Source organism: Cnephaeus nilssonii (genome assembly GCF_951640355.1).
Source record: "Cnephaeus nilssonii genome assembly, chromosome: 19".
Lineage (NCBI taxonomy): Eukaryota > Metazoa > Chordata > Mammalia > Chiroptera > Vespertilionidae > Cnephaeus > Cnephaeus nilssonii.
Window position 1 is genome coordinate 5,049,164 of NC_137090.1, and position 27,551 is coordinate 5,076,714.

Consider the following 27,551-nt stretch of genomic DNA (forward strand, 5'->3'; position numbering starts at 1 on the left):
TGGCGTGAGCCTGGGTGTCCACTTTCCCCGGCCCGGTCCCCATGTGCCGCCGGGCAGCTCTCAGACGGCGCAGGGAGGAGCCAGTGGCCGGAGAGAACTGATGGACTCATTTTCCTGCGACGAGGACCGGATAGGACGTTTTATTACACACGGGCCTTTCCCGGGAAAACCGGCTACTTCCCGGGCTTTGCTCCCGGAAACTGGAGGCGTCCTCTCCACGGCCGGAGACCCACGCACAGGCGGCGTCCTCGTGGTAATGAGCACGTTGACGATGCTGGAGGCCGCCGCTGCCTGGGGCCTTTCGACGTTCCGGACGTGAAGGGCCCCACGTCTAGGATGTAGGTGTTTGTGTCCTTGTTCCATGTTTTAGACACTCGACCCGGGCGGGGAAGGGGGGCTAATTAGACAGAGCTCCAGGTCACTCAGGCGGGCAGAGCTGATTCGAGCTCCATCCCTGTTGCCCCCAGCCTGCCTCCTGCTTTGGCAAGCTCGCTTCCCGTCTGCCGGTGATCGCAGTGGTTTTCAGAGACGGCTACGGAAGAATTCAGGAAGTGCTTCTCGCTGTTCGAAACTTGCCACATTAAAGGCGCGTGTGGGCGGTGATCACCGGTGGCAATGGGCTCAGTTCAGCGAGGAGAGTTAGGGTGGCGGGGGCGGGGGGCTATCTGGACTAAAGCCTCATTCACGCACAGGACCTGCACTGTGGGCGCCCTGCGGATCTGTGTAGAAATGAGCCCCCGCGGCCCCTCACCCACCGCCAAGTGCGGGCGGTCCAGGACCAGAGATCGTCAACCCTTGAACCGCCTTAGGGAGCGTGACTTGAAGGGAGAGATGGACACACCCAGGATTTCAAGTCCGAAAGACCAGGGCTTGCACCTGGGGGAGCCTCAGTTTCCCCATCAGGACAGCGGCGGCAGCGTCTGTCGGCCGCGCAGCATTCAGTGAGGTGACAGCGATGGCGGCTCTGTCCGCGTCATCTGCTGGGAAGTGCGTGCCGGACGCCTGGAGCACCGTGGGGCCTGAGAAATGTCCGTTCCCTCCCCTGGGCCCCTCCCCCTTGGTCTTCGCTTCGCTCTGACGCTCCCAGACCGCCCGGCTCTGGTCTCGGCGATCCCAGGTGGGCCCGCCTCCCGTGACCTGAGTTTTCACCCCGGCAGGTGGTTCCTCCGGAAGGCGCTTCCCTTCCTCCAGGGGTTTGGGAACTGCAACGTTCTCCTCTAATTAGCTGCGTCTCCACCTCGGTGGGAAGCCTGACATTGTCATTAGCGCGGGCTCCCGTTGGGTGACGTTTCGCTCGGCGCGGCGTGTCCCCGGGCGTGCGCCGCGGCACAGGCTGGTGGGTGGGAGCGTGAGAATCGCTCCGGCGCCCCGAGGGTGGAGACACGGGAAAAGGGACGGGCAGCTTGGGGATGATGTCACCTCCCGCCACAGGCCGGACACACGGACGGACGGACGCCGTGCCCTGCAGGCCTTCTGATCCAGGAAGCGATGTTCTGTGGCTGCCCCGGGATTGGGGCTCCCATCCAGACTCAGCCCACGTCTGCCAGAGTCTGTCATCCTCGGCCTGTTAGGTAAATCAAAGAAGAAATGAAAGCCGGGGGTTTGAACACACTTCTGTCTTAGGACTCAACGTTTCCAGTAACTTCCAGATGTCTGTCTAGCCACAGGGAGGCAGATATTGGGGATGGCTCAGCAGGCCCAACGTCGTGTCTGATGTTGGGGTGCAGGGCAGGTCGGGGGGGAGCTGCTCCGAGGACGGCTCTTCGTCCACTCCTCTGGGTGCTGTGTCATCTGCAGAGAGACGCCCCCCCCCCCACCACCACGTGCCAGGCCACATCGCTGGTCGCTGTCAGCGCAGCCCCTCAGAACAGCTTCTCCCCACTCAGCTCGGGCTTTGCAGACAGGATGTCTGCCGACCTGGGGACTCACTGTGAAGTCTATGCCCCACGGACGCTGCCCAGTTCCGCCCCCCCCTGCTCCTGAGAGGCAGTGCCCCCCACACACACACTCCTCAGCCCTCGTTCGCTCTGATTCAAGTCCAGAGCCGTCCCTTCCAGGTACCTTGCGCGTTTGTCCCCTTCCGTATGTCCCCCTTCCGTATGTCCTCAGAAACCCTGGCTCGGAGATGTCAGGAGAAAGGCAGGGTCACGCCAACGGGGAAACTTATCCCCGAATCCCGCTTCCCTGTGCCACTTGCCACAGTAAAGGCTCAGTGTCAGTACATCTTGTCTCACGCCCTTTTAACCACGCGCCTTTCTCCAGCAGAGCCATTTGCTTATGCAGTCCGTGTCCCAGTGGCATCTTAGTGCTGCCTCTGTGGCCTGGCCTCCAGGTCAGCTTCCCTCTCATGCTGGAGCTGTGGGGCCTTTCTGTGAGGGGCGGGCCTTACGGGAGGCACTGGCTGGTAAACTGAGTCACCGACCCCTCTGGAGCACAGAGCATCAGCCCGGGGGAGGAGAGTGGGCAGGCGGGAGTCCAGGCACAAGGAAGAAGGGTTTGTGTGTGGGGTTTGGGGAGGACAGTGGGGCCGTGAGATTGCCTGGGCCCTGGGCCCTGCCCTGCGAGGGGCCAGGTGCTCTACCCTGACCTGTGGTCGGCGAGGACTCCCAGAAGCCTGGGTTTCACCTCCGGGTAATTCTGAAGAGCGCCCTGTTGCTTAGAGACAGGAGATGGGCCTGGAGTGAAGATAAGGTTGCCAAGGAAACCAAGCCACAAATTCCCTTGTTTTTCTTGGGGATGCTGGACGGAAGAGCAAAGAAGTTTTCTGACAGCTGGAAGGAACGTCTCTCCTGTGTGTGTTTTAAACAAACTGACGTGTTGTCCAAGACACAGCTGAGCCAGTGCCCGGGTTGACAAAAACAGGGAGTTGAGTTTTGTGTTGTGTGTGTGTGTTTTTTTTTAATATCAGGGAGCACCTTCTGATGCAGACGGAATTAAGCAGCCTTTTATCCTGATTTGTTTTCAGAGGTGAGGACCCAGGTTGCAGCCCCTTCCTAGTGTGTAACCTAGCTTTATTGAATTCCGAGTTTTCCTGTGTTGCCCCAGTCTCTCTCTTTTTTAGGGGCGGGGGGAGCTGGGCAGGAAGGCGGACTGGTTGCACAGTGCAGGATGCCTAGGGTTTTGATGAATGGAAAAGGGGAGAGAGGAGGGACCCAGGTCTTTCCGGAACCCGTCACCTGAGTTATTCTTGGCTGAAATATCCTCGAGCGGGCAACACTGTTTTGTCTAGACCTCCAATGTGGTGCCGGGGCCGTGTCTTTTCACGCTTTCCCTGTGGCCCCCCTTCTCCCGTCTGACACCTGCTCTGTCATTCTTACACTCTGGCCCCACAAGGGATGCTCAGGGGACCCCGCCCCCGCCCAGAGGCTCCCACACCCCCACTCCCTTCCTCCCTTCCCCTCTGCCTTCCAGTTTCGGGCCCACCCTTGAACCTGGCCGGTTTCTACTCCCGTCTGTGGAGCGCGCACGTGTGTGCCAATCCGCCCCTAACACTCTCCAGGGAAGCAGACCCCAGGCTGCATGACATCACCCGTCCCGCAGAGACCACCCCGGCTCCCGAGAGCCCCGGGAGTCAGAAAAGCTCGTGACCCAGCGAAGCCTTCCTTCCCCAGCCCGCGCCGCGTCGGGAGGGAACTAATTCCTTGTTATTAGTTGACTGGAAGTCAGCGTTTCTGTTGGCGACGGAACTCTGTCCTTCCTCTCTCCCCTGCGCCCGGCGGGCCGTGGGGTATGACCGCGAGTCTCCCACCAGGAGAAGAGGATCTGTGACGCTTCCCCCAGACTCATCCGGCACCTCCCTCTGCGTGTTCCTTGGGGATGAGGGGTTTCATACCTGCGCTGTGGACACGTGGGGCCTGCGATGTCTCACGTGAGCCTTCTCAGCGCGCAGCTACGCGGGAAGGGGCGGGGAACCCCACCCCCTACCCCCAGCCGTAATTGACCGGCCACCTGCAGACCTGGGTCCCCTCCGCCTGCCTGGAACCTGCCCCGACCCCCGCTGCTTCCCTTAACGTGCTGGCGGTGCTCTCACCGGCGATTCGCCAGGCCCTGCGAGCCAGTGTGCCGCGCGCTCCAGATGCCGCTGATTAAGACGGGGAGGGCTGTGCTCTTGCCTGGCCCGGCTGCCTTTTCCTCCCTCCTGGGCCGGGGCCCGGTGGGAAGGAAGAACAGAAGCAATAGCTGAGAGATGTTCCGAAATCGAACTCTGCTGCCACCAATGACCAAAGCTGTGCCCTGGGGCTGAGGGGGTGACTCCCCTTCGAGGTGCAGGGATCCCCAAGTTCAAGTCCAGTGTGGGAAGCACAGTCATGGAAATATGGCCACACCCTGGGCAGCCGCCTGCAGGAACGTCTCTCAGCTCAGACATGGGGCAGGCGACCTTGAAGACCCACGTGTAGCCTCCCTAGTGGGCTGTGACATCCCAGTTAGGATAAGAGGCCGACGGCGCGTACAGAAAACCCGAAACCGCAGTTTTGTCTCTCCTTTAAAAGAAGTCCAGCCCGGCCAGCGTGGCTCGGTGGTTGAGCTTCGACCTCTGAACCAGGAGGTCACACTTCAATTCCCGGTCAGGGCACATGCCTGGGTTGCCAGCTTGATCCCCAGTGGGGGGCGTGCAGGAGGCAGCCGATCAATGATTCTCTGTCATCATTGATGTTTCTCTCTCTCTCTCTCTCTCTCTCTCACCCTTTCCCCTTTTCTCTGAAATAAATAAAAAATATTTTTAAAATCTATTTTAAAAATTAAAGAAAAGAAGTCCAGCCCTGGCTGGTGTGGCTCAGTTGGTTGGAGCATTGTCTGGTGCACCGAAAGGTCGCGGGTTCGATTCCCGGTCAGGGCGCATACCCAGGTTGCAAGTTTAATTCCCCGGTCGCAGCTCGAACAGGAGGCAGCCAATTGCTGCTTCTCTCTCACATCGCTGTTTCTCTCTCTCTCTCCCTCCCTCTCCCTTCTTCTCTCTCTAAAACCAATAAAAACATGGCCTCGGGTGAGGAAGGAAAAGAAGCCCAGCACAGGGATGGCAGCTGCGGGACACGGGCCCCTGTCTGGTTTCTGCTTTGCCAATGGCTCTACTCCTCCTAGTCCAGGGTCCCCATCGAACCTTCAGCCATCACTCCTTTCTTCAGATAGCCCTGAGGAGGACGGCTCCAAACTCCTGCTTTGCCTTCTGGAAACTTCTAGCGCACAACGTTCCCTCACTAAGGAAAGGGGGAGAAGGGACACTGGAAGGCAACAGTGGCCTCTGTCCCCCCACGTGGCCGGCCTGCGAGGCTCCAAAGCAGGGGTGCACCGGAGTAACCTCTGGACAAGGGGCCCCCACTCAGGGCCTCTCCCTGCAGGAGGGCCGTGTGGTGGGTAAGAGCCCGCCCGGGTTTCATCCTGGCTCCGCCCCTCACTGGTGGCTTGAAAGCACGTTATCGTCTCGTGTGCTTAACCATCCCTTTTTCCATCTTACAGATGCAATTAAATTGCGCAGGCATCTTTACAACAGACTGTATCCAGCCTTCCCCTCTAGATTCTAAACCCTTCATATTCTCATGAATTTTTACTGTTGCTGTGATTTGAAACAGCATCCAAAGTGTCTGGGGTGCCGTGGTGATAATTCCTCATCTTGAGGATGCTGTGCTGAAGGTAAACGGCTGCCAGCCATCAGATTGATGGCCCGATGCTTGTCTTCCCTAAGAAGTGGCCACGGTTAAATAAGATGACCTCGGTCACCAGTTAAATAAGATGACCTTAGCCACGGTTAAATAAGATGACCTCGGTCACCAGTTAAATAAGATGACCTTGGCCATGGTTAAATAAGATGACCTCGGTCACTGGTTAAATAAGATGACCTCGGTCTCTGGTTAAATAAGATGACCTTGGCCATGGTTAAATAAGATGACCTCGGTCACCGGTTAAGTAAGATGACCTCGGTCACTGGTTAAATAAGATGACCTTGGCCATGGTTAAATAAGATGACCTTGGGAAGCAGCTTTCTCTCCAAACATCTTATGTGTAGTGTTGTTTTTTCCTGGCCGAAGTCTGGACTGGGGGGGAAAGGCAGTTTATTCGGGGCCCATTAAGTTGGCTGGTGGAAATATTAACTCTTTCCAAAGCCTGGGATTGTTACACAGCTTTGCTGACAGAATTTCTATTGTGGGTGCAATTTCATCCCTTTATAGATATAAGGCTTTGCTCTAGATCTGATGTATTTTATGGCAAAATAAGGCTCTTTTCATCTAACAGCGCCGGCTACATTCGCCTCCCCGAGCGAGTCGAGTGCAAGAGAAGATGGGTGATGTCTCCGGCCCCCGAGAGCGTATCGTCCAGTCAGCGGTGGGCGGATCAGAGCCAGACAGTGTGTGTCTGATGGACAGGGAGGAAAGAGAGAGAATACCTTTTGGTGTTTTGTGGGTTGTTTTTTTTTTAATCTCATTTTTTCCCCCCAGTGGTCAAAGAATTTTAGAATTGGGATGGACCTCCAAGACAGTGTAAGTCACCCCCTTGATTTAAGAGGAATTGAAGCTCATAGGAATGTGACTTGGCAGAGGCCTCGCCTCATAGCGGAGCTGGGGACAAAGGAGGGCTGAGCTTTGTATTTTTGGTCCAACATCTCAAACACGGCAGCTGGGATATGCAGAGGCGCCCGGCCCTCCCCTGACTTCTAAGGTCCAGGCAGCTTCTAAAGAGAGAGTAGATCTTTCCACCCCCAGAAAACCTTTTCCAACAAAGCTTTAAAATGACACACTCAGGGATGCTTCCTTTTCTTCTTATTTCTGAAATCAGGTTATCACATATGTACAGTCAGACAAATCCTAAATGCATCTCCAAGGATTTTTACGTATCGCTACATCTCTGGGACCACTATTCAGACCAAGATGCAAAATATTTCTCAGAGCCTTTCCCAAGCACTACTTCCCCTAAGAGATAACACGGATAGGTTTTGCCTGGTCTTGAATATCATTTACTGGAATCGCACCGAATGTTCCCGACTGTATCTGGCTTCTTTGGCTCCGAGATTCACCCAGGGGTTGTTGCATTAGTTGATGATGATGACGATGACGAGCTATGTAGCATTCCACTGTGTTTGCACGCCGCCGTGTGTGCCATCTGCTGTGGGTGGATACTGTGGTTTTCCAGTTTGGGGCTCTCAGGAGGAAACCACAACGAATGTTTTGTACCAATGTGTGTGTGTGTGTGTGGGGGGGGGGGGGCCTAGAGGTTGGGAGTAGTGTGGAGGCTGGGAATAGCGTGGAGGCTGAGGGTAGCGTGGAGGCTGGGAGTAGCGTGGAGGCTGGGAGTAGTGTGGAGGCTTAGGGTAGCGTGGAGGCTGGGAGTAGCGTGGAGGCTGGGAGTAGCGTGGAGGCTTAGGGTAGCGTGGAGGCCGGGAGTAGTGTGGAGGCCGGGAGTAGGGTGGAGGCCGGGAGTAGGGTGGAGGCCGGGAGTAGCGTGGAGGCCGGGAGTAGTGTGGAGGCCGGGAGTAGCGTGGAGGCCGGGAGTATTGTGGAGGCCGGGAGTAGTGTGGAGGCCGGGAGTAGTGTGGAGGCCGGGAGTAGCGTGGAGGCCGGGAGTAGCATGGAGGCCGGGAGTAGTGTAGAGGCCGGGAGTAGCGTGGAGGCCGGGAGTAGTGCAGGGATGCGATGGGACAGCCAGCAGGACAGCTGACGGTCACCTGTATCAGGAATGTTTAGATCTTTATCCCACACCCGACACCTGGACAGTCACGTCTCCGGCGACATATTGTCCTTTTATCCTCTGTGCATGCATGTGAGTGTGTGTGTGGGGTGTATGTGGTTCCCCAACCAACCTGGAAAGTCAGGGACTGGGTGTTTTTTTTGGTTACTGAGCACTTACAGTATCTTGTGCACGGTCAGTGGGATGTCCGCATCGGGTGTGATGCGTGATGTGGTTGGATGTGAGCATGTGTAGCTCATGCTGGACTCTGTGTGTCCTCTCCGGGGCCTGGGCTCCGTTTTCCCAGCCTCCCCTGTTGAAATAGGCTCCGGGTCCTTCCCTCAGCCTCTTTCTCCTCTGATTCCTCTCTGCCTCCACCCCCCTGCCCCGCATCTCGCATTTCCCCCGGGGAAGGTGGAGGTTCCAGCGGCAGAGGCCCTGGCTCATTGCTCACGACCCCCGACTCCACAGGGAGGGTGTGCTTATCTGGGGCAGGGGTACTGGGAACATCAGAGCCACAAGCCCCCATCCATATGGGTGACCCCCACAGTGAAGGAGGCTGGGCGGACCACTGCTGGTTTCTCTGGGTGCTGTTGATAGATAACTGACGCGGAGAGGCATGGAGAAACAGGGGGTGGGGGAGAAAGGGGCTAGGAGGGGAGGAGGGCGGGGGTGTGATGGGGGACTTGCTGGAGGAAGGGAAAGTTACTCTGAGGCCTGGACAGAGAGAAGGAATGGAGCAGGTGAAGAGGTAATGGGTGGGGGGGCAGGTATGCCAGGCCAGGGGCGCAGCGTGCACCAGGGAGGGGGTGGTGAGATGCAGATGAGAGAGGGGCAGAGAGGCCCCGTCAGCTGGGGTGTGGAGGAGGGAGCAGAGTGGCTGGAGATGAAGCTGGAGCTGGAGACGAGGCACCAGGGCCTCCGGGACACCCTAAGTATTTCGCATTTCATCTCGAGAGCAGTGGGAGGCAGACAAGGTTTTAGTCACGCTTCATTAGAAGCAGGAGTTTCTGAGTTTCCTCTTTCTGGGTGAGAGGAGGTGCTGAGACCCGCTGTGAGCGGCGTGTGATGACTCTTCCCAGGTGCCATTAGCTCCAAGGTGCTGTCCCATCTCCCCGCGTGGGCGAGGCGCCCTGGGAGACCGCCACGAAGGCAGGCCCAGCCAGGTGCTCACGGTGACCTACATTTTAAAGCTGCTGTCACCAGGCGGAGGCAAGATGTGGGTCTCTCAAGCTCGCTCTCCGGCCGAAGGCTCTGTCTGGATCCCGTGTGTGGCCTGCACAGCTCGCCCGGGGGTGGGGCTTGCAGTTTGGGGAACAGCCAGGTCTGATTCACGTTTGCAGAGCGGGCCCGTGTCGCTTCTACTGGCCCTGCCGTGGGAGGTTTCGAAAGGATGTGGGATTCAGACTCCGAGAAGCACAGCTTGGTTATCCAGTTGCTTATCCCTTCCCGTACACCCGATTCCGTTAGTTCAGACAGAACCATACGCACATTGCCCGACAGGCACTTCCCCCTGAAAAGCCAGAAATCTATTACCCTTAATCCCTTTCCTCCCTTAGCCGTTTCCACAGTTCATTCTGTCATCAAATCCTCTGCTTTCTGTTAAAGAAAAAATTGGTTCAGTCCCAGGGTTAGAGATAGAAATGCCTTCGTGGGCCAGGCAAGTTCATGTAACTAAGGCATGCCAGCTAGTGAAAGGCAATAGGGAGGAGTGGGGCCTGCGGCTAATGGGAGGTGCTTGCTCCGCTACAGGACTTCTTAAAGTGTGCCTTCTGAGTGTGGCCCCTGTGTGGCTGGCACCCTGGGAATCTGTGGCTCCGTCTGATTGATGATCATCTCACTTCCCTTTCCCAGGCTGTGCGACAGCCCTTATCTGGAAGCCTTGCTGTAAGTACATCCTCATTCTAGCTTTCCCCACACTCTGTCTCTAGAATTATCTTCCTAAAATGGCAAACATGCCTTCGAGGGCCAGCCTACCAGTTGCCGAAACAAAATAGATGGGCGCTAGGTGAGCAGCCGGTTTTGGTGCCGGGAGCCTGATATTATTCATGTTCTGTCCGGAAAGTGGGCGGCAACACAGTTCAAGGTCAGGGAGGGGGATAAAAGCTCGGGCAGCGTGCACACCGCTGGGTGACAGGACATCAGGGGTCCAAGGCCTCTGCATTCCACGAGAGACATTGGAACCACCCTGCAGCACGTGGGTCGGACCCGTAACAGGCACCTTCGTCCAGAATACTACACATCGCTAGCCTCTGCTCCCTCACCCTCCTCTCTATGAGGAAGAAAACCCAAATGAAACGCGAAAGGGAAAAGGTCTGGCTGCACCGGCCTCCTGACAGCTGTGAGGTGGGAAAGCAGATGCCACAGTGAAAACGAGTCGGACATAAAATCGATGACCATATGTCACTCATCCTGCCGCCGCCGCCGCAATAAACAGGCCAGATGGAGCGGCAGCCACGAGGCCCCGGCACCCCCTCCCATCGCCAGCTGTCCGAGGCCATCCCGTGCCATGACCTCGTGCAGTAATAAATGTTTCTGAGCTGACTCTGAGTCCCCGATGCAGACATTCAGTGAAGGATGCAGAAAACGCGGCTTGCCCTTGAGAACAACTTCTGTCAAAATAAAGGAAAATGTCGCCCAGAGGGCGTGGTTCAGTGGCTGAGCGTCGACCTATGAACCAGGAGGTCCCAGGTTCGATTCCGGTCAAGGGCCCATGCCCGGATTGTGGGTTCAATCCCCAGTAGGGGGCGTGCAGGAGGCAGCCGACCCATGATTCTCTCCTCATTGATGTTCTTTCTCTCTCTCCCTCTTCCTTCCTCTCTGAAATCAATAAAAACATATTTTTTTAAAAAAAATAAAGGAAAATGTCAGAGCTTCTGGGGAGACCCTGAGGGACAGGAAAAACCATGTGAATGAGACTGGCTCCCCCGCGGTTGTGAGCAGCCGAGTGTGCGTCCTGCAGGGTGTGTGTGCTGACCTCGGCGGCCGGCTCTGAGAAGGTGGAACCGGCCCCCACGGCAGTGTGGCCGGCCCGATGGCCGCGACCAGGGCCAGCTGGCCAGGCTGCAAGCCCCGCTGTGTCTGCAGAGCTGTGTGGACACGGCCCTCGGCTCTCGGGGTCTGCGTGTCGTCTCTTCAGCCACCTGTCACTTGCAAGTGTGTGTCCCTGTCCCGCTGTTTGTAATCACATCTCCCCAAGCAGGCGGTCTGCCCTCTCTGTATTTCCCAGTTCTCTGAGCAGCCTGGTCCAGGGAGATCCGGCAGCCCCGCGGAATCTGCTGGAACACAGGGCTCCATAAGTAACAGATCCCCTAGGGCCTGGGGACGGGTCGGGGCAAGGGGTTCTGTGGCCACAGCCAGGGTTGTTCAGAAATCAGCGCCGATTCAAAGCATCGCACGCTCCTTAGCGGAAGCGCCAGGGCTAAGGCCTCAGCCGTCATTTCTAGCCCGTCTCTGGGGTGGGCGCTCCCATCACTGGTCCCCAGAGAGGGATTCAGCTTGTCCTTCAAGGCAGAGTGTGGCCTTGAGCTCAGGGCTGGGCGATTCCTACATGGTGAGACCCGCGGGTCACCCACTGGCATGAGCAGGGACCTCGCAGCCGGCTCCCTGCAGCTGCCCAGGAAGTTACTGGGTTGGCCCCCGGGTCGCCTTACAGGATGCGGGCCCTTGGGAAAGACTGTTTCTCAGCTCTTCCTGCCGGGCTGGTTGGATCCCAGCTCAGAGAGCTCGCCTTTGTACCTCGCCTCATTGGGCCTCGGGCCTGGTCCCCAGTGCCTCCAGGAGGCAGTGCTAGAATCATCCTGACAGCCTTCCTCTCGGCCCGTCCAAGGACCAGCCGAAGGGTGCTGGCCAGGGGGTGACCTCGGCCGCCTGGAAACTGGGCTGCAAGGGGCTGGGGCCGTGGGCGGAGCCCAGAACCACAGAAGGTGTTGGAGAGGCCAAGGTGCTGCGTGGGGTGAGCTCCGCAGAGGAGGGTCTCGGGGCTGGGAGTGGAGCTGTTGAAAGAAAGGGGGGCGAAGAGCAGGGCTGGGGTGAGGGGAGGAACAGACACTCACAACGTTAGCCAGAGCTTGGTGGTTGCTGGGAGCCAGACCCCATTACTCCCTGGACGATGAATGCCTGACAGTTAGACAGGCAGGAATCAGAAGATGGTGCAACCAGCGTGAAATAGATAAAGGCGGAGATGTTTCAATGCGAGGCCTGGTGGGGGGGGGGGGAGAGGAAGAGAGAGAGAGAGAGAGAGAGAGAGAGAGAGAGAGGTAGAGGCAGGGAGAGGAGACAGAGAGAGAGGAGAAGATGGTATTCTCTCAGCTCCAAGCCACCCTGGGCTCTGGGACGTACCCTGCCTTAGGCTTAGAAAGAAGAATAAAGCAACCCAGCCTAAATGGCGAGTGTATAGGGCTAGATCCAGACAGCCGGGAGATGTTCAGACCAGGGACCGCTGTTTGCTGTCCCTAGAAGCTTTTAGATTTTCTAAATGAAGGACCGGGGCCCACGCAATGGCCCGTTTGTCCTCCGGTGATGGGGCCACTGCCTTGCTGATTGGATTCGTAAGGGCAACTGACACACCCCATTATGGCGAGCGTGGGAGTCCCCCGAGAGGCACGACTTCAGACCGGCCTGTTTACCTCTGTCTGGTGACAGGGGGTCTTAGCGGGATCAGGTCATTCCCGGGAGACGCAGCCTCGACCCATTTAATGACAGGCTGCTCTGGAGCCGCCGTTTTTGCAGAACGAAGAGCCATCACGGAAGACCTGCTATTTGGTTGCTTGGAAACGAGTGCTTTTACTACCCAAAGGCGTCCCCAAGCCCTTCTGGGGAGGCGAGGCGAGCTGCTAACCGCGCTCCCAAGTCATAAATTTCTTCGGAGCCAGGCACAACGCGGTAGAGCAAGAAGGTGGGGATTTTAGTGGCGATCGCCCGCTTGCAGACAGCCCGAGTCCCTGCAAAGGGCACGATCCCGCCTGGCCCCCTCCTCCGGCTCCCGCTGTCTGTCACACAGGCACCTTGTTCATCTGCGTCCCCACGGGCCAGGTCACCCCGCAGCGTGAGGATGGGCCAGTATCTAGAGGCCAGCAGGAACCAGCAGTGATTCTGTGACATCCTGTGACCAAAGACGCTTGGCCGCCCAGGGAGGTGCGTGGGAAGCCCACGTGGCTCTGGCTCCAGGGTATCCCCGCCGGCCCTTCTGGCCCTGTGACTGCCATCCCTGGCTCTTGGGCTAAAGGTTCTAAGCACACGTCCATGCTGAGGGGAGGTGTCGGTGCCGCCCAGGGCAGGCTCCACGTGAGGGCCCGGCCGCGGTGGGGAAGGTCGGCGTCGTGGCCTCCAGCCCCCGTCCCTCCTTGAAGAAGCGTCTCCCTTGTCCGTGGCCAACCCTGAGATGTTCCGGGGTCCGCGGGCCCGTGGCGGTAACACTGCCTGGGTCCTGTTGCCGTGGTTCTGAGGGCTCGGAGCTCCGGTCAGCCCGGTGCCAGGTCAGAACCCGTGCTCTCGGCCGCACAGCGGCGGACACAACGCCGTGGTATCCCACGTGGGTGATGGAGAAAGAGCCCCGCCCTGTCTGGAAGGTGCATTTCGAAGCAGCAGGGCAGCCTCGGCAAAAGCCTGCCTCTCCCCGTGAGCTTCTGGTCAGCCCGGTTGCACCGGGGCCTAGGTCTCTGCCCAGGTCTCTGTGACTCAAGAATATCTGTGCCTTTTCCTCTCACCTCCCTCTTCTCTGTCTTTTGTTTGTTTTGTTCTGTTGATCCTCACCCGAGAGTATTTTAGAGAGAGTGGAAGGGACGGGGAGAGACAGAGAGGGTGCCGGGAATCGAGCCCGCAACCGGAATCAAACCTGAGCCCCTTTAGGCCGAGGGCCGATGCTCTACCCACTGAGCCAAACAGGCTAGGGCCTTCTCTATTCTTCTGCTCATTTCTTCTATTCATCTCACTCGTTTGTTTCATTCATGCGTTTGCCCACCACGAGCCACGCTCTGTGCCCTGACACGCAGCAGGACGTTCGTGTGGCTGAGGAATACCAGCCCCGAAGCGGGACGTGTGCGACTTGCCCACGCTTGCCTTCTCCGTCTCTCCCCCGAGCTGAGCCCCGACGAGAGGGGGCGGGTTCCCATCACTCCACCAGAGCCTCAGGCAGCATCTTCTCGAGCAGGGTCCGTCCTTGTACACGTGGATTCCAGAGCCACGGAGACGCAGGAGATCCCCAGGCCAGGGCTGAGGTCCCCCACCAGGGCAGCTTGGAGACCTGGGGCGTGGGTTGGGGGGGCGAGGAGTGTTGTCTGTAAACACAGAGGAAGAGGAAGGGCAGTGATGTGTGTCGTTGTGCTGAACCTGGGGCGCTGGTGGCTGGAAGGTCCTGACCTTGGCTGTGCTGGCGCGGGACCAGTGCTCAGGTGTAATGAGGAAGGGACCAGTGTGCTGTGAAGGGTGGGAACCCCGACCACTGCCCTCGCTGGGCGGAGGGGTGGCGGCAGCTGCCGGTGGGGGTGAGGAGTAAAGTACGCCCCCCCCTTCCAAGTGGCTGCTGCACCCAGTCCCGCTCCGCCGCCTGGAGGGGTGTCTCGTAGTGCAGGACCGCGGAGCCTGCCCCTTCCAGGGCCCAGGGCGCAGAGAGGAGGGGTGTCCAGGCAACAGCTTTGCATCTCGGGTGTGGGGCCCGGCCAGGTGAGTGAATGACCGGGAGGAAGAAAGAAGTGTCTGGACACTCCTATTTCAACGGGAAGGGTGGGGAGGGGAGCAGGGGGGGCGGGTGCGAGGGAAGAACGCTCCCTCCACTCCCTGCAGGAAAAAGGGTGCTGGGTGGGGAGATAAGCCCCCCTTTTCGGAGAGAGTGGGAGTGAGGGTGAGAACAGGCTTTTGCCCGTTTTTGGGCCTCCCAGGCCTTTGACACCGTCTCCAATCCCTTTTCTGATGACTAGTTTATTGCGATTTTAAAATTAACACAGTGTGAGATGTTACCTTTTCCCTGGTGGCTTGACATCTAAGAGATAAAACTCACTGTCTCTGTAAATCACACATTGATTTTCCTCGCTTCTGTATTGCAGTTGGCCTCAGCCGCGGCTGATGGACACATTACAGCTCCGTCTGGTTCCATTAGGAGTCCAGGGCCTGTGCTTTATTACCCGATGTCACGTCTCGTCCCTGATCGTGTCTGGGGGGGAAACCAGCGGTGGTTGCCGGCACTTTAACGATAATCCATCCATCAAACACGGGGCCTCTCAGCCGGAGGCTCTGTCCTCCAGGCAAGGCTGACTCTCGGGACAGGTGAGCCTGCAGGGCCAGCTGTGGTCTGCTTCCCCATCTCCTCCTCCAGGTCAGCTCCCATCAGTCAACACCCGAGTGATGGCTCAGGGTGCATGTGCTGGTTCCTCGCAGTCCCGAAAGGTAGAAAGGGTAGGGCTGTTTTCAGAATTTTTTTTTTAAAATATGTTTTTATTTAGAGAATGATGATGGGAGAGAGAGACACACACACAGAGAGAGAGAGAGAGAGAGAGAGAGAGAGAGAGAGAGAGGGAAACATCAATCAGCTGTCTCCTACATGACCCCCATTGGAGATCGAGCCTGCAGCCCTGGCATGTGCCCTCACCAGGGATTAAACCGGTGATCTCCGGGTGCATGGGGCAACACTCAATCCACTGAGCCACCCCAGTCGGGCTCAGGACTCTTTGTAAACGAGCAGCACGTGAAAGCATAGAACAGTACCTGACATGGAGTAAATGCTACATGATGCTGACTGTTATTTTCATCTTCACTAATTATAACCACGTTGTACATTCACGACGACCCCTGTCGGTTTACCCACATGCAGAGTGTGGCCAAGAACGCCAGCCTGCCTCGGGCGTGTGGGGCCTGCACCTGTTTGCCATCAGCAGGGGTCGGTCCGCATTTAGCGAATGGATCCTGTGGACCGTGAGCTGTACGGTCTGTAATGCACAGGCTGCCCTGCAGGGCGTGTGTTGGGCGTTCCGCCCCTGTGGCCAATGGGATGGTGTGTGAGCGCTGGGCCTCCGAGAAGCAGGTGCCAGGAAGGGATTCGATGTGCGAGAGGTTTGCTGAGGGACGTGCCTGTTTGGATGTAGAGGAGGGAGCAGAGGTGGCCGGGAGGGGGCAGGGGAGGAACCTCCGACCATAGCACAGTTCCGAGAATGTTCGCTCAGGTTGGAGGGAGGTCCTGGTGCCGAAGGTGTTCTCTAAGAAGGGATGCATGCGCTGGTTACTCCCTCCCGCCCCCCCCCCCACCCCCATGCTAAGTCACTGGCCGGGAGCCACTGGGCGCAGAGGGTCGTGGTGATGGGTCCCGCAGAGCAGCCGCCAGGACCACGCGCCGCCATGTAAATGGCGGACAGAGCTCTTGGTGTCCTCGCTGAGGTTTCCTCGGGAGGAAGCAGGAGCCTGGGCGTTCCTGGGGGTAGATGAGGGTGGATGAGGGTGGATGGGGGTGGGTGGGGGGCAGAGGTAGTTAGAGGCCAGAGAAGGGGCTCTCCTGGATGGATTGCGAGGCGCTGTCCAGCAGCCCCGGTGCTGAATTCCGATAGACAGCTGGTTACGTGGGGAGCCAGCTGCTTCCTAGGAGGGTTGGCCTCCCAGGAAAACACGGAACACGTTTGCCGCAACCCTTTGCCAGATTAGGAAACTGAGGCTAAGACAGAGGGACACAGCAAACCCCACCACCATCCCCGCCATCACCATCATTTCACTCGTGGCCAGATCTGAGAACTCACCGCTGGTTTTCTGGCGCGTGGCCCCTATCTCAGGCACCTTGTGGGACGTTGTTGTTTTGTGCCTAGAAATCCGAGCACCTGGACTTGCACCCCAACTTCCTAATGAATGTGCTGAGTGAGTTATTCAACAGCAAATGAGGGTGGGCACCATGCTCCAGGCCGTCGGGAACGGCCGAGGCGTTGAGAGCAGACCCCTGGCCACTGTGCCCACCATTTTCACCGTAGCCTACCTGTCTCATCATACAAGGATTCTCCATGGAGACCAAGGGTTGGGGTGGTATCTGGGAAGAAAGCAGGCCTCTGCCCTGTTTCCTTGGTGTGTTGTTAATCAAGAAGTTAATTTATTGGAAACTTTCCAATAATCTTAGATATGGTGTAAGTTTTATGTTGAAAGAAGACACTCATGGTTGTTATTTATTTTTTGATGCCCTGTATTTCTTAATGTGGTAAAATGTGCATAATATAAAATGTGCCGCTGTAACCAACTGTGGGGGAGCCGGGCCGACTGGTGTGCAGGGCGCTGTCTGTTCGGCGGAGACCGATGAAAAACTTCCCACGTTCTCTCTCCCAGCCCTGGGTCAAGCTCTGAGTCAGATTTCTCTTTGCGGAACGGAGGGGGATTAAAAAAAAATTTCTCCTTGGGGAAACCTTAGACACCAGGGTAAAGATAAAACTGACAGATATATCATTACCCGCTTAAAGAATAGCCGGCGTGCCATGACCTGCTTTCATAAGTTTGTGTCTGCAGAGGAATATTGCTGGCGATTTCACTGGAAGGGAAAGATTCCCGGCCGTGGCCGGCGCAGCCCCCCGAGCTCTGGGGCTCAGTTCTCCACCCGACTCCCAGACACACGGCTCTTCGTGGTAGGTCTGCAGAGCGTGCACCTGACCCCCACGGCTACTCATGTCCTCTCTGATGTCCAGGCTGCAGATGGCAGGTGTGTAAGCAACTTTCACAGGATTCAGGATCAGCCCACGCCTGAGCAGGGAACACCGGAGGCTGGTGAAGCACGCCCTCCTGAGGACCTGCCTAGGGCTTAGGGTGGCTCCGCCTCTCTATCCATTGGCTCCGCCTCGCTCTCCCCATTGGCTCCGCCTCACTCTCTCCATTGGCTCCGCCTCACTCTCTCCATTGGCTCCGCCTCACTCTCTCCATTGGCTCCGCCTCACTCTCCAGCCCCGCCTGCCTGCACGGTCTCTCTCAGGGCCACTGAGGCTCCTCTGGTTGCCCTGGGGTCCCGGGGAAAGCCAGGCATGGAAGCAGCTGGGACTCGAAGGAGAGCTGCTCTGGTGGCCCGGTGCCCACTCCACTCCCGTGAGTGCCCCCGAGGGCGCCCACTGCGGTTGTTAGGGCTGAACCAAGGGCGGTCTGGGGTGGGGCAGCGTCGCTCTACTCTGGGAACACCCCTCTGGCCCAGGCGAGTAACAGCTTCACCCCCATGCGTTTCTTTGTGACAGACGGGCCCTGCCTGCCTGTTAGGGTGCCGTGTGCGGCTAGATTAAGGCGGGCTTTGTGCCCGGAGGTCCTAGTGCTTTTGCATTTAAACGACCGATTCAGACTTTCGCCCATGTATTTGGGCCATCCCTCCAGTCTGTTTTCATCCACACACGTGTGTGAATGTGTGTGCCTGGTGCGTGCACGCTCACATCTGCACACGCTCACATCTGCACATGCTCCTTTCCCTCATCCCAGCGCTGCATCCCCGGGTGTGTCTGTGAGCTCCCTGCCCCTGGGAGAGCTGATCTGTCCCCTCCTCCCCCCCAGACACTTCCCCCCCTCCCTCCTGCTCCCGCCAGCGCCACCCTCCCTCCCCCGGCCCGTCACGCCTTGGGTCTCTGCTTAGCCAGTAGCTGTGTAAAGAACATGTTATTAAATCATTTTCATCACGGTAGTGGTGTAGCAATCTCCAAATTGACGGCACTTAACTTTATTATCCATGCGCTCTTCTCTCCCTCGATCCTCCTTCGCCCTCTCTGCCCGGCTGCCACGTTGAAGAATTAACCTCGAGAAATGAAATGTGAGGTTTGTCAGAGAGGCCTGTCGGGGAAACGGATCTACGTGACCTCGGAAGAAACCCTGTCTGGCTCCCTAACCAGCCTCTTGCTGTGCCCATGAATACGCTCCCAGAGCAAAGGATCAGTGTTTGAGGAAAACCCAGCGAGTGGGAAAGAAGGACCCACACAAGGAGGACCAGCTTACCCGGGAGAAAACAGCCCCAGGAGACCAGAGCAGACTAAACGTTCTCAGTGCTGCGTTCGGCCGATTGGAGTGGATGTTGTTCTATCCACAAGGCAAGCACGCACTCTAATGAAAAAGGAGCCATCAGGAGAGAAGCAAGAGTTCTTCCGAATTAATGAGATAATTGCCAGTTGAAAAAAAAGTTAGCCCTGGCTGGTAGGCTCAGTGGTTAGAGCGTCCACCCCGCACCAAAGGGTTGTGGGTTCCATTTCCGCTCAAGGGCACGTACCTGGGTTGCAGGTTCTAGCCCAGCCCTGGTCGGCAACCAGTCGCTGTGCCTTTTACATCAATGCTTCTCTTTCCTTCTCTCTCTCCATCCCTGTCTCCCTTCCATTCGCTCTGAAAATCATGGAAAAAATACCCTTCAGTGAGGATTGACAACAACAACAAAACTAAATGGACATAAGAATATTCTGGATGACAGGCCACGCCGGTCACCGGGAAGGTTGAGTGAAAAACAACCCTCCAGCCTGGCCGGCGTGGCTCAGTGGTTGAGCCTTGACCTATGAACCAGGAGGTCGAGGGTCGATTCCCGGTCAGGGCACATGCCCGGGTTGTGGGCTCCATCCCCAATGTGGGGTGTGCAGGAGGCAGCCGATCCATGATTCTCTCTTGTCATTGATGTTTCTCTCTTTCTCTCCCTCTTCCTTCCTCTCTGAAATCAATAAAAAAATTTTTTTAAAAAAACACCACACACAGAAAAAGAACAACCGTCCAGTTTGTAGACACAGATGTCCGAGATGTAACGGGTGAGCACAGCCATGCGGGGAGGCTTTTCAAAGTGGAGAAAACCCAGCCTTGTGGGTGGAGAGGACTCACGGCCGAGCTTCTCGGGCTGTCGGGCCCCCCCAACGTCCCGGGATCTGAGGTCCCAGGGCATCCACGTACGTGTGAATTGGTCAGATCTGAGCCACCAGCCGCTTCCCTGCACGCGGGGCCCCTGGAGGGGCGAGGGGAAGCTCGGCGGCCAGGCGATTGGACCGAGGGCTTGGGGCGCAGACCACGGAGGGGGGCTGTCTGGCCCCCCCACCAGCCTGATCTGTCCCTGGGCCTGCAGGTCCACCCTTTAGGGTGGGGTGGGAGGATGGCCAGAGGTGTGAGTCCGGCACAAGGCAGGGCTTGTCGGCTGGCACAGCCCAGCACACTCTGTGGCCACTCTGGCCTCCTCTCCCCTTTTCTCTGTGGGAACACAGGGGTCTGACCTCAGCTTGGTTGTCAAAAACAGATTGTCGAAAGCAAATTGAAATCGACTCTCGGACGTGGGTGGGTGTGTAACGAGACGCCTGCACCGGCTGTTGAGAGAAGTGGCTGTGTCAGCGCGTCCTCACCCACGCCCGCCAGGGGTGCCTGCTCCCCGCTGTCCTGGGGTGCCCGTCCAGGAGGCAGCAGTTTCCGGCCCATCGCTGTGTAGGCGGAGCCCGACTGGACACAGTGGAATGTGTGGAAAGCACACCTGCCCCGTGAGTTAGGAGGCGGCTCCTGAATTAGAGGGTTCCTGCTAGAGAATCTTCCGGTATCCGCAGCCCTTAAGCCCCGAGGCGTGGCTTGATTGATATGGATGAGGATTGGAATCGATTTCTCCTCTTCCGGAACACCTCCATTGCTCATACTTCCCAACACCTAACTTCACTCAATATGAACAGCAGAGATAATAATCCGTGTTAAGAAAGTGTGTCAGCCGACTGGCATGGCTCAGTGGTCGAGTGTCGGCTTATGAACCAGGAGGTCACGGTTCGATACCAGGTCAGGGCACATGCCAGCGTTGAGAGCACAATCCCAGTAGGGGGCGTGCAGGAGGCATCCGATCCATGATTCTCTCTCATCATTGATGTTTCTCTCTCTCTCTCTCCCCCTCTCCCTTCCTCTCTGAAATCAATAAACACGTATAATTTTTAAAAAGTCTGTCCAACTGCATTTTCAAGAAGGTGACCCTGAGTTGATCATTCCTGCCCTGGGCGGTGCCTGCTGCTGCTGCTGCTGCTGGGGGCGGGCGTGCCCCTCCTCGTGGCTCCCACGTTCCTTCCAGCAGCCGATGCTTTCATGAGTGACCGGTTAGGACCTGGGCATGTGTCCGTGGCCAGAGGCCGCTCCCCATCTTCCCGCCCGCGGGCCGGCCTCCCCCAGGTGCACCAGTGAGGCGCCTGCCCAAGCTCGTCATCCCGGGAGCAAAGCACCGCGGCCCTTTGGTTTTTACAAGAACTTAGCTGATGCTCCAGGTGTGAGGTGTGAGCCCCGTCCTGGCTCCTCCCCAGTGGAGGATGAGGAAGGGGAGATTCAGGGGGGATGGGGAGAGGGAGAGGCAGACACGCCCCCCCTCACCCCGCTTACAGCGGCTGGAGAAGACTGGAGCGGGCCAGCTGAGCGCCAGGCTGATTGTCAAGTTTGTCCTCCTGACCCCGGACTCCTCACCCCAGGCTCGGTGTGTTCCCCCCTTTGCACCCGAGTTAAGGGCCATAGCTGTGAACGGAGGCTGTGGCTGACTAATAATATCCCAGTCTCTTCGGATTGTCAGATTGTCGTCATTACCTTCCTAATTTGCACTTTTCGCCAGGACACCTGGGGTTTAAGCTCTCCTGGCATTTTTCCTCGCTCCCTTCCCCGCTTGGAGGGCTCTCGCTGCCATTCGCCATTCTCGTCTTCGTTTCCCGCCTTCGTTCTGGTCTTCGGTTCTTGGTTTCTCATTCGTTTGACTCTCGGGTATTTGTCCACCTTCAGACCCGAGGACAGTGACCTTCTCCCCCGCCGTGACCTCTTCTTCCTCTCCCCCTTTCTAAGTCACAGGGACCAGTTGGCTGCCTCCCTGGGCAGCCTGTGCTTTTGGGGCAGGGGGGTGGTTCCTCTGCCCCCCCCCCCCCCCGCCCGGAGCCCCAGGAGAGCAGGGAGGACGGACCTGCTCCGTGGCCACCCGCCACAGAATGGGACGGCCGAGGTGCACATCGCCCTGGCCAAGGCACGGGGCGGGCGGAGAGACAAGGCCCTGGCTTTGTCCCGACCTCTTCAGGAAACGAGGTTCAGGAGCCAGCTGCCAGCACCTGGGAGAGAGCCACAGCCAAGGTCAGCGGGCCGAGACGGGGAGGCTGGGGTTCAAGGCCTGCCCCTGCCCCTTCATGCTGGGCAGGCCCTTTCTCCTCCCCACCCTCCCAGAGCTGGTGTGAGCATGTATGTAAACCCCTGTGCTGGGCTACACGCTAAATAAGCAGAAAGCGTCCGTCCGCGAATCACCGTGGGTCCTATTGCTCCGGGCTGCACTGTCGTTTACATTAAAACCTCTAACTGGAGCAAAATCTCTTAACAAAAGGGCCAACCAGCTGTTGTTTATGGGTTAGGGCAGCATGTCAAACTCAAAGGCTCCCACGGGCCACGTAAACAAGGTATAAGCGTATGTGGGCCACAAAAAAAAAATAGCTTCAGTTTTCAGAGAAACGTACGTTTATTCGATAGAGACATGCTGAATACAAAGGGCTGAAATAAATGAGTAATTGTTAACACAAAACAATAGAACATTTTAATAAAAAATTGATATTTTTCTTGAACATTAACTTACCAGACACTGAATAACGGCACAAATTAGTAAGCGTAACGCAAATAAACCTATTTTCCTTGTTCTCTGAAAGCAAAATATTTCCTGTTGCGCACACCAAACAAGTCAGTCCAAGACTAATGCCGTGGCCATCGGCTGCTAAATATTCGCTGCTAGTATTAGTGGGGAGAAATGGTGCACCTGCGTGTAAGGGAAATTATAGTAATCAGCCATTAGTGAACATTGTAGTTCGTTATTAATATTTATGTACAGCAGGACATTGTAAAAATTAAGTTACGAAATTTTTATGAAAACATTTCTTGCATACCGTTATATTGGCTGGCTGGCAAATATATTCGTTGTGGGCCTCGAGTTTCACATGCTTGGCTTAGGGCGGGGGGGGGGGGGGGTGGGGAGAATCCCACAGATTTTTTCAAAGGGAGGGGATTGCCCTTCTTGTGTCAGGGAACAGCCCTTAGTGCCTCCCGAGCTTCTGACACCTCTCCCCGCGGCCCACCTCTGCCCTGGGGGGGAGGGGGCTGTGGTCTCCGCTGTGTTGAGAACAGTCGGTTTGTAAACACTGGGCTGCCCCCCCCCCCCCCCCCAGTCCTGAAGGTAGCAGGGGCCAGCAGGAGGCATCTCCGAGGTCCTCTGACTTCGTATTCTTGTGACCGTGAGCGTGGGCAGTGCCCGAGGCTCCGGGGCCGCAGGGACAGAGGCTGCCTCCTCCCCGTGGAGTTAGAGCCTGGGGTTAGACCTGCCCAGCGCAGCCCCCCCTGAATCCGGCTCTCACCCCATTCGGCTCCTCCCTGGGACTCTCTTCTTGCCCACCCCTTTCTGAAGCTCGTCGGGTGCATCGGGCAAACCTGAGAATGTTGAACAGGTATCCACCCCCCCACACACTCCCCTGGAGTCATGGCTCCTCCCCTTGCGGACGTTTCTGGAAGAAGAGGGGAAGAACAACCAGCTGTGGAGAGGGAAGAGCCAGGCCTCAGACTCACAGCCCCCTGGGCTCTCCTAGGCCCCGTCCCTGCCCTCGGATCCGGATCCGTAGGGGAGATGCGCACGCAGTAGGTTTTGCCCTCTTCCCTCTTCACTACAAGGTCCCTCCTGGCCCCTGCGCCCTTGGCCTGGAGCCTGCCCCGCGCTGGTGACCCTGCTTCCTGTTGGATGGAGGCGGCGCTCCCCGTGGGGTCAGGAAGTGTCCTCGCGTGCGTTCTACCCACGGGCCCCAGGCCCCTGGGACGGGCCCCTGCTTCTCCACGGCCTCTGCCTCTCCATCAGGACCGTGCTCCACATTTGGTCTCAGCCAGGGTGATGGCGAGCTCGGCAGGCGCACAGGTCCCACTGGGCAGGACTCGGCGCGTCGTCTTGTCCATCCCCACGCTTCACGCTGGACCCCAGCCACACCTCCTCCGCTGGTGACAGTCTCTGCCATCTGAGGATGGCTCCTCAGACGGCATCAGCCGACCACCGTGTCACCCCTGGTCGTCTCGCTCGTGAGCTGAGAGAACCCTGCATGTGACAGCATGGATGGAGCTGGAGAGCACTGTGCTAAGCGAAATAAGCCAGTCGGAGGAAGTTAAATATCACGTGATCTCACTCATACGTGGGATAGAATGACCAACATACTTTGATGAACAAGAATACAGAGACAAATGGCAGGGGAGGGGCGGGGTTAGAGAGCAATCAAAGGACTTGTATGCATATTAGCGTAACCAATGGACACAGGCACTGGGGTGGTGGGGGCGTGCCCGGGGTGGGAATGACTGGGGGTGGGGATCAATTGGGGAAAAAGGAGACATATGTAAAACTTTAGAAAAATAAAAACAAACAAAAAACCCTGCATGTTTAGGTCAGGGGTCATCAAACTCTTCCCGTGAAGGGCCGGGTGGTAAATATTTCAGGTTACCGGTCCACAGGGTCTCTGTTCCACCTACTTATTTCTGCTGATGGAGCGTCGAACTAGCCACGGACAACTCGTCAACTGCCATGTGCCAATAAAACTTTATTTATGCACACTGAGATCATGTCATTTTTATGGGTCGTGAAATGTTCTCCTTTGGATCTCTTTTTCAACGACTTCAAAGTGTAAAACTTGCCCTTGGCTTGCAGGCCCCACAGAAACAGGCAGTGAGCTGGACTCGGGCCGGGCGGGTGGCCGCTGGCCCCGGTTTAGGCTCCCGCCGCCGCGGGGGCTTCCTGTTATTGGGGGCCTGGTGCCGCGGGAGCTGACGGTGGCGGCAGTGAGCACGGGGGGCGGGGGGGGAAGACCATCCCTAACCCCGCACGCTCTCCTCGTGTCTGTTTCAGAGGGCCTCGCTGTGGGCGTCGGGTTCGGAGCGGTGGAGAAGACGGCGTCCGCCACCTTCGAGAGCGCCAGGTAGGCCTCCCCTGCTGCCCTGGCTCCCGGCCCTGCACCCCGTGCCGCTCTTGACGGGCACCCCCAGCCGCTCCATGAAGCCCCAAATGCGTGTGCGCCCAGCGTCCTGGGTTGGAAGTTTCCATCCTCAGCTTCTCCTTCCGCCTGTGGGACTCCCAGGGCGTTCCTCCCCCCACGCCAGCGCCCTCCCTGAACCTGCTGCCCGAGGAGGAACTCGGATGGGACAGGAGGTGGGAGGCGCCTTCAGCGTGTGAGAAACGTGATGCCTGTGGCTGGTTTCCTAGCACCGGGCGTGGGGGGCGGGAGGGGGGAGCGGGAGTTCGGCTCCTTGTCCTGCGGCACAGCCTGTGATGTTGGCTTCGGTTAGAACAGGATGAGCTTCAGAGTCGGGCAGTGTGTGTGTGTGTGTGGGGGGGAGGGGGGCAGGGAGGAGCCACACAGTCGTGCCCCGGGCACGCCCGCTGCTCAGGCCGGGCTTCCAGTCTGGTGGCACCTCATCTCCCGTGACATCGAGACATCAACGCCGATGTCCCTCTATCCCGTCACCTGCACTTGCTGCCAATCCCCCTAAATATTCCCGAAGAAAGTAGCACAAAAGCCCCTCCACCCAGCTCCGCCCTCCCCTTGACCAAGCAGGTGCTCCCTGAGTTACTTAAGCCCTCGGACCCTCCGGACTCTCGGACCCTCAGACCCTCGGACAGGGATGGGGACGGGGACGGGGACGGGACGGGGACTGGCCTCCGTGTGTACAGCCTCACAAACCTCTGTTAAACAGCGTCCCCGGGGGGTTTTCATGCCATCACACGCCACCCCCGTCACAGCTGTGACTGTCATCATCCTCTCTGTGTCCAGAGGAACTGGGGCCGGGCGGGGGGGGGGGCGGGGAGGGGGGCTCCCTGTAACACAGGCGCAGACGGGGAAAGAGGTCTCCTCCAGGCAGTCCTACCCCTCAGCCCATTTGCCTCACTTATAAATCCATGTCGGCTTCGTGATTTGTGCTCTTCCTCTGTGAACGCCTGTGATCTTACTCTTGGTCGGTAAAACGTAAGATTGCTCTGCCCTCAGCTCAAGCTACAGGCCTGGTTTCGTGGGAGGATGGGGACTGCAGGGTAGAAGGGAGGGAGGGAAGGAGAAGGGGAGGGAGGAGGGATGGGAGGAGGGGAGGGAGGAGGGAAGGGAGAGGGGGAGGGGTGGGAAAGAAGGAAAGGAAAGGAAAGAAAGACAGACTAGCTGCTGGGGGAGGGGTGCAGAAACAAAGTCGTCGGATGACTAAGCACGTGGCTTAGGAGAGATGATGGGTTTTACTTCTAAAACCCCCGGCCCGTGGGACGAGGAGGCGGCGCCCTCCCACACGACCCGGGAAGGTTAAGAATAAAGGACGAAGAAGGGTGCCAGGTGAACGCTGATGCCGGGGAAGCAGGCATTGCAATTTTAGCACCAGACAAACCAGACCTGGGGGCGGAAAGCCAGCTACGGAGCACAGGTCAGTCCTCGGTGACGGAGACGGGAGACGCGGCCGGGCTGACATGATGACACTGCGTCCCCGAGCGCCTAGCAACACGGCTCCGACGGCTGAAGAGGGACCCTTGGAACGACAGGAAGTCGCGGCAGGAAGCGCCTCCTTCAGGGGGGCTGAGAGCCATGCCCCCTCTCGCTCCCGTCAAACGGATGAAAAACGAACACCATGTACCGAGCGGACATCGGCCGTCCCCCAGCCCAGCCGCCGGGAGACTTCCCTCCTCTGTACACACACGTGTGTGTGCGTGTTTTCTAAATGGATCGGAGCGGCGAGCCCCAGAGGAAGTCAGAAGAGCCCCACACGTGACGTGCCAGCCACGGTCTCTGACTTCCCTGCGACATAATGGAACGTCGATAACAGGAGATAGCCCGAGTGAGTTGTCAGTGGGCAGCCTGCCCCACAGGCACCCCCAGATCAGCGCAGCTTAAGCTTCAAGGGAGGGATTGAAACTAAATCATCTAAGAAGCTCTCCCCTCGCCTCGGGGGCGTGTTTCCTCAGGAGTGTGGGGCAGTCAGCTGGGCAGTCACTGCTGAGGGCAGGTAATGGGTGAGCAGGGAGGTCCGAAGGCATTGCCAGGGCCGGTGGATAGACGTGTCACCGAGACGGAGTTCCCACGGTGCCTTGTGGGAAGGAAGGTGGGGGGTGGAGGGTGGAAAGTTGGCAACCATGATGGGGCCTATGCGGGGAAATGACAAAGCCCAAGAGATGATGTAGACACTGACTCCCGTGGGGTAGATTGGGGGAGGGGAGGGACATGGACCAGCGCGGAGAAGCTCGGCGGGGAACGGTTATTACCACCCACGGTGTTTTAGCCCCACAGGAAGGTGGGTCTGACGAGGAGGGACTGGTGGCAGGAAGAGGGTTTAAATGCAGAACCTGCTGGTGGCCTTTGCCAGCTGGTTTTGTGCAGAAGGAGAAGGGAGAAGTCAAGTTCAGGCATCTGGGGAACAAAGGTAATCAATCTCGTGGTGCCGTGGAAGGGGCTGAGAGGAGAGCAAACAGACTTGTGTGGCTTCGGGAAAAGAAAAGGGTTACCCAGCAGGTGCCTGGGGTCCACGTGGACCCAGCCAGCTGGTCTGGTTAGATGGTCCTGTTCCTTCAGTGGTGGGGTCCGCAGCCTGTGGTCGTGGGCTGATGTCAGCCCAGCACTGTCTCTGTAAATGAAGTTTTGTTCAAACACAGCCACACCCATCATTTCCCCGTTGTCTGCAGCTCCCCCACCCCCCCTCTGTCCCCCGTGTGCGGCGATGGTTGAGTTGTGTAACTGCCACCGCCTCTGGAGGCTGGAGCCGGAGACAGTTGCTCTCTGGCCCTTGACAGAAAGAGCGTGGAGACCCCTAATCGGTGGATGCGGCCCACGGTGCCAGTTCTGAGTCATCGTCAAACATGCTGGCAGCGTGAGCATTTTCTGCGAAGTCCTTCTGTTTCCTGTGCCTCTGGAACCAGGAGGGGCTCTTCCCTAACCTGTGGCATCATACCCGCTCGAGAAAAGTAGCCAGTACACCCTCTAGGA

At 57.8% G+C, this 27,551-nt stretch overlaps 1 protein-coding gene across 3 annotated transcripts in view; it reads left to right on the forward strand.

The window, feature by feature from the left end:
- Positions 1-27,551, forward strand: part of SLC39A11 (solute carrier family 39 member 11) — a 181,716-nt gene that overhangs the window by 114,558 nt on the left and 39,607 nt on the right. For all 3 annotated transcript variants that reach the window (XM_079798371.1, XM_079798373.1, XM_079798372.1), the window contains exon 7: positions 24,449-24,518. In XM_079798371.1, coding sequence (XP_079654497.1) covers positions 24,449-24,518 — 70 coding nt within the window. The remainder of the gene's footprint in view (positions 1-24,448; positions 24,519-27,551) is intronic.